Source organism: Thamnophis elegans, chromosome 14 (assembly GCF_009769535.1).
Source record: "Thamnophis elegans isolate rThaEle1 chromosome 14, rThaEle1.pri, whole genome shotgun sequence".
Lineage (NCBI taxonomy): Eukaryota > Metazoa > Chordata > Lepidosauria > Squamata > Colubridae > Thamnophis > Thamnophis elegans.
In genome coordinates, this window is record NC_045554.1 from 36,601,919 (window position 1) to 36,612,142 (window position 10,224).

The 10,224-nt window shown below is 43.3% G+C and overlaps 1 protein-coding gene across 1 annotated transcript in view; it reads right to left on the reverse strand.

Moving 5' to 3' along the window:
• Nucleotides 1-9,047, reverse strand: part of EDC4 (enhancer of mRNA decapping 4) — a 55,666-nt gene extending 46,619 nt beyond the window's left edge. The window contains exons 1-7 of the mRNA XM_032230553.1: nucleotides 8,892-9,047; nucleotides 5,151-5,307; nucleotides 3,853-3,964; nucleotides 2,720-2,819; nucleotides 2,350-2,539; nucleotides 1,320-1,467; nucleotides 470-574 (exon numbers count right to left, since the gene is read on the reverse strand). Of these exons, the coding sequence (XP_032086444.1) occupies nucleotides 470-574; nucleotides 1,320-1,467; nucleotides 2,350-2,539; nucleotides 2,720-2,819; nucleotides 3,853-3,964; nucleotides 5,151-5,307; nucleotides 8,892-8,967 (888 nt within the window). The 5' untranslated portion in view covers nucleotides 8,968-9,047. The remainder of the gene's footprint in view (nucleotides 1-469; nucleotides 575-1,319; nucleotides 1,468-2,349; nucleotides 2,540-2,719; nucleotides 2,820-3,852; nucleotides 3,965-5,150; nucleotides 5,308-8,891) is intronic.
• Nucleotides 9,048-10,224: the final 1,177 nt, after the last annotated feature.

A 10,224-nucleotide genomic window follows, 5' to 3' on the forward strand; every position in this document is an offset into this window, starting at 1 on the left:
TATTGGTAGCATGCTGGTGCCCAGTATGGACAAGCAGTTACACACATTGGGAGGTGGAAAACATCGTATGAGATCAAGATCCAGAATTACAGGGAAGTAGAACCAAAATATTCAGGATCAACAGCTAAAACATCCCCCCTCCCCCCCCACGGTCGATTTGAAATGGATGATGTGAGGACATTGATTCTAGATTATCGGAGGACACATCAGCAAAATCCTGAACTTAGATTTAATCTAAAACTCTTCACTGCTTATTTTCCCAATCACAGCTCACTCACATCCTGGCTTATTACGTGCAAATCCCAGAAATAACTGCAAAAGAATGCCTTGCTTTTAGTGTCATCAGCCATTGGGACGAAGGCGAAGAGGAACACTTGAGTTTCATGAATTAAGACACACAGAACAGAGAGCTATAATACCTCGCTCAGAAACTTATGCCGCTACACCAAGACAATGGCTGAATGTTTACCGTGCTATGACCCTTCACCACAATGTAGCCTTCCTTGATGTTGGTTACTTCCACTGGCCATGAACTATGGTTGGCTCGGATTATGTCAAGGTCGCAGACTTCAGCCTGCCAACACAAAGGGAAAGAGTGAGCAAAAAGAACATGCTAAAGCTCCATTAGGAATCATCCCAACAGGTTTGATGCCTATGGAGATCTCGGTCATCCAGGTCATGTTTGTCCCAAAGGTGCTTTTTTCCAATAGTCAACTGGACTTTATTTGTTCCCCCCCCCCTGAAGTCGTGTCACTCCTCACCCAAGAAGCTTCTTCAGTGCTGACTCCACAGTGGAGAATAAATCCTATTTATTCTATCAGTCCTATCTCAGGTAATCTACAGGTAGTCCTTGACTTACAACCATTCATTTAATGACCATTCCAAGTTACATTGGCACTGAAAAAAGTGATTTATGACCGTTTTTCACACTCGCAACTCTTGTAGCAGCCCTCACGGTCACGTTTCAAACACTTGGCAACTGACTCATAGTTATGACGCTTGCAGTGTCCCGGGGTCATGTAATCCCCTTTTGCGACCTTCTGGCAAGCAAAGTCAATAAGGAAGCCAGATCCACTTAACAACCGTGTTAATCATTTAACAACCGTAGTGATTCACTTAACAACCATGGCAAGAAAGAGCGTCACATGGGGCAAAACATGCTTAACCACATGCCTAAGAACAGATATCCTGGGCTCCATTATAGATGTAAGCTGAGGACTACCTGTATTCCCATCGTTGCTTTTAAAAAGCCAACTTTACGCCGAGTGGCCAAATGGCACCATTTCCAAGGGAAAGAAGAAAGCCGCAGAAATGCTTACTCGATCTTCATGCAGCAATGCCAGAGTCTGGCTGCCTTCTTCACAGCTCTCCTCATTCTCATCAGGGATGAAGGGACACCAGATTATCCTCCGAAAGTTGTTCAGAGGTGTCCCATCGGGTCGTTTGATGTTCACCAAGATCTCTTCTCTGATCACCGAAGTTAAGGAAGACCTCCATCATTAATACCCTTTACAAAAGCCTTATAGAAGTTCAATTTTAGTATTTTTTCTGGTCTATCTCAGATGTGTTGGAAATAAATAAATGACTGAATGAGAATCTGAGTTTATGCAACATCCTGTCCTATTTTAGCAATAGTAAAAACCTACTTCTACTTCTAAGCACAAACATTAAACTAGCAATGGTTGACTTAGGACCAACCACAAAATCGTTGGTTTAACCCATTGTGTGAACTTAGTCACTGCGGTTTATAAGTCATGATTCCTTCCTAGGAAGTATGTGTGAATTCAGCCACTAAGGACAGTGCAATGCCATAGTTAAAAGTTTATGTGAACAACCAATGCATAAAGTTTTCATCACTGCTTTCTAGATTGGGCAGGAAAGCTCCATTTCTATTTTTTTTTTTTAAAGATCAACAATTGTCATTATAGCACAACTGAATTCTTTCTGTAGCATTCATTATTTATACTTCTGTTTGATAAATGCATCAGTTATCTTCGATTTTAGCTAGTTTCGATGAAGTGAAGGTTATAGATATGTAAAAGTCACAAACAGAACAGTTAATGATGAGAAAATTTCTTAACGGGAAGACTAGAATGCAAGACTCTAAACGTAACTTAGTCAAGATTTCAGATTTTGCATGCCGAAATCAAAAAGCTCAATGCCTAGTTCTGGCTTGCAGAATTAAGTAAGGTAATAATGGCATTACTATAGAGGGGGTGAGGTGGCTTTAAAAAAAACAAGTTAGTGCCAGCTGTTTACAATGGTTTTGCAAATTGTACCGCAGACTAACTAGTTTATCTACCAATATTATGACCCTTTGCCATTATAGTTAACATTGAAGTAAGATACTGGATTTTTCCATTCTCCATAGACAGACACCAGACAAACAAGTTGCCAGCTTCATCCAGGCAGGCCAACTGGTTGGAGTTGAGGTGAGCAAAAGCCAGATCTGCCACACCTCTAGTGAAGCCTTTCAGAAGCGTCCGCTCAGCTGTGCTGACACTCAGAACACGCACCATGGCCGAGCCACTGCTGGCACCTGGGAGGAAAAAAGGTAAAACACACCTAGTTCCAAAGGAGCCGGGGGAGTGCTAATTCCTCTTTCTATTGTGGAGATGGAACAAAGTCCAGCACAGGCCACTGGACAAAAGTTAAGATGCAAAAGAAGCCCAACCTGAAACTTCAGAATGGACAGTGGGAGGATGGGGAGATGCCTCACCTCGAATAGCATAAGCCAAGTAGGTATTTGAGACAGCAATGAGGTTGCCATAGTAATATTTCTGCTCCCAGTCATACTTGGCTACTGGCTGGATTTTAACCTGGCGGGAAGAAAAGAAGACAAACAATAGCTTTAGCATAGGAATCAATTCAATACCCAGTCAAAAGGAATACCCGACCTAGTAAAGAAGGCCATCTATAGGAGGGGTAGGCAACTATGCCCCTTTATGGCCTATGGACTTCAACTCCCAGAATTCCTGAGCCAGCATGGAAGTTGAAAGTCCACAGGACGTAAAGGGGTCATTGTTGTTGCCCATCCCTGATCTATGGATGCTCTATGATAGGAAGCTGTGAAGCTGAGAAGGAGATGGCCACTGTCTAATCTGTAGAAGAAGGAAAGCTCACAGTCATGTGAAAAAGAAACAAATCAGCAAACAAGCATTATTTTTGAATATTTTAGAATGTTTCTCAGCAACAAAGAAGAATTAGGAATGGTATGAAGAAGGAAAGAATATGGTCAACCACATATAGAGACATTAGACAACAAATTAACAAACTTTTTGTTTCTTAACCAGACATAAATAACGAGCTGGCAATTCCTGAAATTACAACTGCACACAGACAGATTGACAAGATGGGTAATATAGCTGAGCCATTTTAAGGGACTTTGTTAGAACGGACCGATTGATTGGCAGAAATACACATGAAGGCACATCTAGAGTTTAACATTTAACATTTAAAAGATGTTAACGTTCTTTTGGGTTTTCATCCAAATAATGCATAGTGTTCTCCTACTCGTTTGTTCACAGACATTTCTGAGGGGAGAAAGGCCTGAGGTGTGTGGACTGGAAATGGAAAGGGGGAGAGGGAAAGAACTCCAGACTTTCCCTGCATGAACTAGTCTTCCAATCAATCTGCCCCTCTTGGATCACAGCCTGTCAATATATCAAAGCCACATTCTCAAGCACAATGTCTGAACATGTACCCAATATAACATTTGCACCTGCCAATGGTCAATTTATTTTACATATTTTTTCCCTCTTATAATACCAGGATAGGTATATCGCTTGTCATCAGCAGGTGAGAAGGAAGAGAGTTATGACCCAAATAAGAAGGTGCTTTCTTGTATTTTACCTTATTGCTTCCTCTGGCTTTACTGGTGATGCTGGAATCACTGCTGGCCACTATTTCAACATCTTTTGCGAGAATCACCATGCAGGTGGAATTATCATCTCCAGAGAGGCAGCTAAAAGGTGGCCAGAGGCAGGAAGTGAAGAGAAAAAGAAGTCAGTCTTTGGGGATATTAAGGGTAACTTTTTCTGTGAATTCTTCTAAGAGTTGAGACCATGGTCAATGTACCCATAGAATCAAGCACTTGGGATGGCTATAGCATTGTAGAATTCCCAACAATGTATTTTACAGATCCAGATTGAACACAAAGGTTGCCCATCCATGGGCAAACGAAAAAAATAAACCAGGAGCAGCAAACCCCAACTGACAGTGACTGCTCTTTACAACCCAGGGTGCTTCTCTGTTCTGACCCAGGCTTCCTTAGAAAGCAAGAACCAAAGTCTTGGTCCCAACAAAACCTCTTTTATTTACACAACTGTGAATTCCTTTCATTCACAGTCAGCAAGGCTTTAGCAAACAGTCTTTCAGAGGACTGTTTATCCACACGCACTTTATCTCGTTTGGAGAGCTGCCAAATAACTAGTTTCCAAATGCAGGGCAAGGCAAAACTTGGCGCAGAGTCTCTTATAGTCACAAACAGAACTTTCCACTCTTGAAGCGACTGAATGAATGGTTTCCCCGTTCGCTCTTCTTTTGTTTCTCTGGGAGGGGTCAATTGCCTCCAAGCTTTGCTCTTAAGTCAATCTTGCTTTCTTAGTTTTTCTTGTCTTCTGGCAGCTCTGCGTATGCGCACACTGGAAACAGGCTCCATCTGTTCCTCTGCCTTGCTGCTGTCTAGCTCTCTCTCTGCCTGCGATGCAGAGCCCTTGTCTGAGCTTTCCTCAACCCCTAAGACTGGCCCCAACCGCCTCACTGTCCGACTCTGCTGCCAGCTCTGCTGGTTGCCGGCGGGCCCTCACATGCTCTTCTCAATCAGCTTCCCCCAAACCTGTCTGGATTCTCTCCAGACATGCTGGACTTCTATTAACAGTGCCTCCCATATGGCAGCTGAAGTTCATTTGGAGAAAAGCAGGTTGCATTGTAGCATTAAGCGTCAATGGGTGAGGAGTCACTGTACTAATTCAACCCATTCCAGAAGCTGCACACAATTTTACAAAGCCTTAATATAAGGGAAGCAGAATAGAGGGAAATCTCATCTCTGCAGGAGAAAACATTTGCCAGGATGCTTCTTGGTATTCCAGAGACCACAAATCAAACCTATTTTAGCTTTTCATTTTTGCCTCACCAATTAAGATACCTACATAACCTGCTTGTCTTGTAGCGCTCCAAGAGGAACGGTTTGTGGTACAGGCTTAGTTGAGGACGAGCCATCTCCAGCTGCAGTGGGATCTGGCACCAGAAGACCATTCAGGTCGCCATTATAGGAACTGGATGTTCTCTGGTTTTCATTCACTGACCCTGAAAGGAATGGGGGAAACAGAGAGAAAAAAAACCAAGATTCATATTTACTTAGTCTTGTCACAGAGATGCATATATTTTAAACTAGCCAACCTTTTGCTGAAGTACTGTGTACTACTGACTTATGAAACAGTGGCATTTTTAATAGAGCAAGGGTAATTTTCTATAGCAGTTAATTCTATAAGTCTAATTTTTGGCATGGGGAAAGAACTGTCTTTCCATTCTTGCGGAACTTTTGGCAGGAAGAAACATTGCTTATCTGTTACAAATCATCCATAGATTTAAAAGTATATCCCAGTCTACAATCTACCCATAGAGTATTATACTTCAATCTACAACATTACATCAAACATTTTGTTGATGGCCAAATTATTAACTCTTTCTAGAACAGCTTTCCCCAACTTAGGCTTTCTCCAGATGTGTGGACTTCAACGTACAAAAGTTCCGCTTCATGATTTCCCCAACTTTTCAAGGGCTTCAAATACCCCTACAAGACTTTCAAATGAAGTATAATTAAGCTATCATTCACTTTGCTTATATTGAAAGCAATTGATTAAAAACTCTTTTTTTTAAAAACCCTACAATATAAAACCACAGACATTTTCACATAGCACAGAAGTATCAAAACAATTGCCCAAATATTACCAGATTGCAGTTTTTATAAATACAGCTGCACTTGTTATTTATTATCACTCTAAATGTCAAACAGCAAATCAGGTTTGACAAAAGAGGGCAAACACAGAGATGAGCTAATGCATTCAGTGTAATTATTCAAATGATACATTTGTGGTTTATATTTATACTATCACACCACAAGCTAGTGGTCGAAATAATAAAAAATACTATTATTAAACATACAGCATTATAGAATAACACAAGCTATTTTCTAGGCTGCTAAGCATAGAAATTACAACATTTTGAGTACAAATGTACAGAATAGTTTAAAGAGGGGACTTTGGCTACCAGGATGGATATGCAGAAATGTTTAGCAATGCTTTCTTAAAAATAAATGCACCATTTTTAAAAAAATGGCTTTTAAAAAAAGTGCAAATATCTAATTATTGGATTATTATTAAAACCAATAATTTAAATCAAATAAGCATTAATTATGTATAACATTTCTACAATGAATTAGTATTTTTGCATGAACCCTTAAATTCGGGTGTGGGGAGCAGTCTTTGTAGGAAACATGTTGTGTGAACAGCTAAACAGGTTGGAGAGACAGTGAGATGGATTCCATTAGCATCAAACAAGAACAAGAAGACAGATGTACGATTCATTAACCCTAAATTTAGTGGAAAAAAGGATATTCTTTAGATAGTCTGTCTATATTTTAACTGCTGTGGAATTGGAATTCTGAGGGTTGAAGCCCACACATGTTAAAGAGGCAAGGTTAAAATAGGCTGATTTAGAAGATGGAATAAACTAAAAAAAAAGCTGACAACTAAAAACAAAAGCAAACAGTAGGGATATAGCATATCTATGTGTGTATTATAAACGTGCCCACTTTTGAGAATTGGCAACAAAATTTCATTTTTAATGTGTGCCAGGATGCCCACAGAGGGGAAAAATGACAATGAAGGTTATCTTATCCATCAAAGAAATCTGAATACAGAATACTGTGTATGCTATACAGTGCTAGGTATGGAAAATTTTTAAAAAAACAAGTAATATATTGATGCTTTTTATCCAATGGGATCTCCTGCCCCCACTTTTTAATCAAAACCTTAGAGTTAACAGGTTAACAGAGTTGGAAGGGACCTTGTAGATCATCTAGTCCAACCCTCCCCCCTCCAAGCAGGACACCCTACACCGTTTCTGGAAAATAGCAGTCCTATCTCTTCTTGAAAGTCTCAAGTGATGAAGCCCCCATGACTTCTGAAGGCAACTTCTGTTTCATTGGTTGACTGTTCTTACTGAAAGTGAGAAAGTTCCTCCTTATTTCTAGGTTGAATTTCTCCTGGGTCAGTTTCCATCCATTATTCCTTGTCCGGTCTTCAGGTACTTTGGAAAATAGGCTGACCCCCTCCTCTCTCTGGCAGACCCTCAAAGATTGGAAGACTGCTAGACTAGCCATGCCCAGTTCCTGCAACCATTCTTCATATGTTTTAGCCTCCATTCTCCTAATCATTCTGGTTGCTCTTCTCTGCACTTTTTCTAGAGTCTTAACATCTTTTTTATAGTGTGGTGACCAAAACTGGACAAAGTACTCCAGGTGTGGTCTTACTACAACTTTATAGAGTGATATTAGTACCTCTCTTGATCTTGATTGTATCCCTCTTGTAAGTTGCATTGGCTTTTTTTGGCTGCCGCTGCACACTGCTGGCTCATATTTAGCTGGTTGTCTACTAAGACTCCAAGATCCCTCTCACAGTCACTGCAATTAAACCTGTTTTCACCCAGTTTATGTGTACTTTGGGGTCTTCCTTACCTAAGTGTAGGACTTTACTTTTCTCTACACTGAATTTCATTTTGTTAGATAGGGCCCAGTATCCACATCTCCTGAGACCCTTCTGGATTTTGAGCCTATCTTCTAGGGCCATGATGGGGAACCTATGGCATGTATGCCACAGGTGGCACGTGGAGCCACTTCTGAGGGCACACGAAGTTTCCTGAAGCCTCCAGAGGGAGAAAAACAGCCCAATAGGCAACCCAGGAGTCAGTTCCCGAACTTCTGGATTGTTTGTTGAGCCGTTTTTCTCCTTACAGAGGCTTCAGGAGGCTTTCCTGAAGCCTGGGTAGGATGAAAAACAGCTCAGCGGGGCCCAATGGAAGTTCAGGAATGAACCTTTGGGTTTCCCGTTGGGCCATTTTTCTCCCTCTGGAGGCTTCGTGTGTCCTCAGAAGTGGCTGAAGCCTATGGAGGGCAAAAAATGGTCCAACGCGCCTCTCAGAAGTCTGGAGGCTTCAGCGAGGCCTGCATGCGTGCGCTGGGAGTGTGTGTGTTGTGCAAGGGTATTGCATTATAGGTGTGGGCACGCACGCACGCGACACCTTCCGCTCCCCCGCTTTTGGCACGCCTTGACAAAATGGTTAGCCATCACTGTTCTAGGGTGTTGAATATTCCTGCCATCTTAGCATGCTCTGCAAATTTGGCCAGGTCCCTCTTCTATTCCCTCCTCTAAGTCGTTGATGAAAAATGCTTGGGAATTTTCCCCTCCTGGGTTTAGTGGGAATTATTTCCCTCACTAATTTTAGATAGCAGCCTATTGACTCCATTGTGTACTTCGGATAGGACTGAGTCCCAGCTCCTTCGAGAGGATTGGCTCCCAAGGAAAGGCAGGGGATGCTACAACAACCCCGAGTGGGGAAAAGAACCTCCGCCTCCACGCAAACCGGGGCACTGGCGAGGAGGGAAGGGCAGCCCGACTTCCCTGCTGCAGCGCTGCTTCTCTTCCCTTGCTCTTTCCGGACAGCGCCGCCGTATCATCAGCGTGGCGCGGGCGGCATTGCCTGGGAAGGAAGGCATTCCAAGCCGGGCACTCGCGCTGCCCTCCAAAGCGGCTCTGGAGCACAGACCCCGCCCGGAGCTCCGCCAAAGGCCGCCGCCCGAGACCACCACTACTACCCCCGCCGCGCCTCACCGCCGGGCCGATCCAGCTTGAGGATGTCGCGCAGGTGTTGAGTGGCGTCCTCGATGTCGATGCTCGCGGAGGCCATTGGGCCCCGCCAAGGCCGAAGCCGCCGCTCACGCCCGCCTGCCGCCCAGACAGGCCGAGCCCGACTCGCCGCCCCCACTTCCGCTTCCGGTCCGTTTTCCTCCTCCTTTCCGTCGGAAACCGCATCCCGGCGCGCGGGTTCCGCCCAGCGTCTGGTTGGACTGGAAAACGTTTCAAGGGGTTGGGTTGGGAGGGGGGAAGGGGGAGTGCGGCGTCCCTCCTTCTCTGCCCTTACATAGTTGGGCTTTTCCTTGAGCTTCCCTGCAAAGCGACGGCGAGGGGAGCCGTGCTATGACTGCAGGGAGGCGTCTGTTTCAAAGAGGAGGGCAGACGAAAGCTGCCTCGTCCTCTCTTATGGCGGACATGCCTTTATTATTATTATTTATTTTGTCAAGTATGTATTAGATAACAGATATAAATATAAACATGATTATGAATACATGAAATGGATACGAATAAATGGGGACATTAAGAACAGGGACGGTAGGCACTTTGATGCACTTAGGCATGCCCCTTCGAGTTGCATCAAACGAAAATATATAGATTTTCCCAGGGGGGAAAAATTGGCCATGCATCCACCCATCCATGTATATCTGTCTATCTGTCTGTCTATCATCTATCTACTAACTATCTAATTATGTATATCTGTCTATCATCTATCTACTAACTCTATCATCTTATCTATCTATCTATATCTATCTATCTATCCATCCATCCATCCATCCAATCTATCCAGGCTCATAGAAAGATACAAACACAGCTTGCGTTCCCCAATGACACATTACATTTTCAGAGCAACCCGTCTTTAAGGCTTCCAGTTATACGTTGGTTACTCATTAAGCAAGCAAGTACAGTGATTCTTGAGGGGTCCTTGGTGCTCTCTGAGCTTGGTTGTTTTCTTGCAGGTTTTCATTGCCCAAATCAGGTAACATCATCAGTGCTAGTAGTACTGATGATGTTACCTAGTTTGGGTAATGAAACGTCTGCAAGAAAACAACCAAGCTCAGAGAGCACCAGGGAACACCCTCGTTTCTCTCCTGAGCTACACATATTGCCCTTTATTAAGTACAGTGATTCTTATTACTAAATATGCACAGGGTTGCCTGGTAAGGAGCCTCTGTAGCCGAGGTGGCGCAGTGGTTAGGGTGCAGTACTACAGACCACTTCAGCTGACTGTTATCTGCAGTTCAACGGTTCTAATCTCACCGGCTCAAGGTTGACTCAGCCTTCCATCCTTCTGAGGTGGATGAAATGAGGA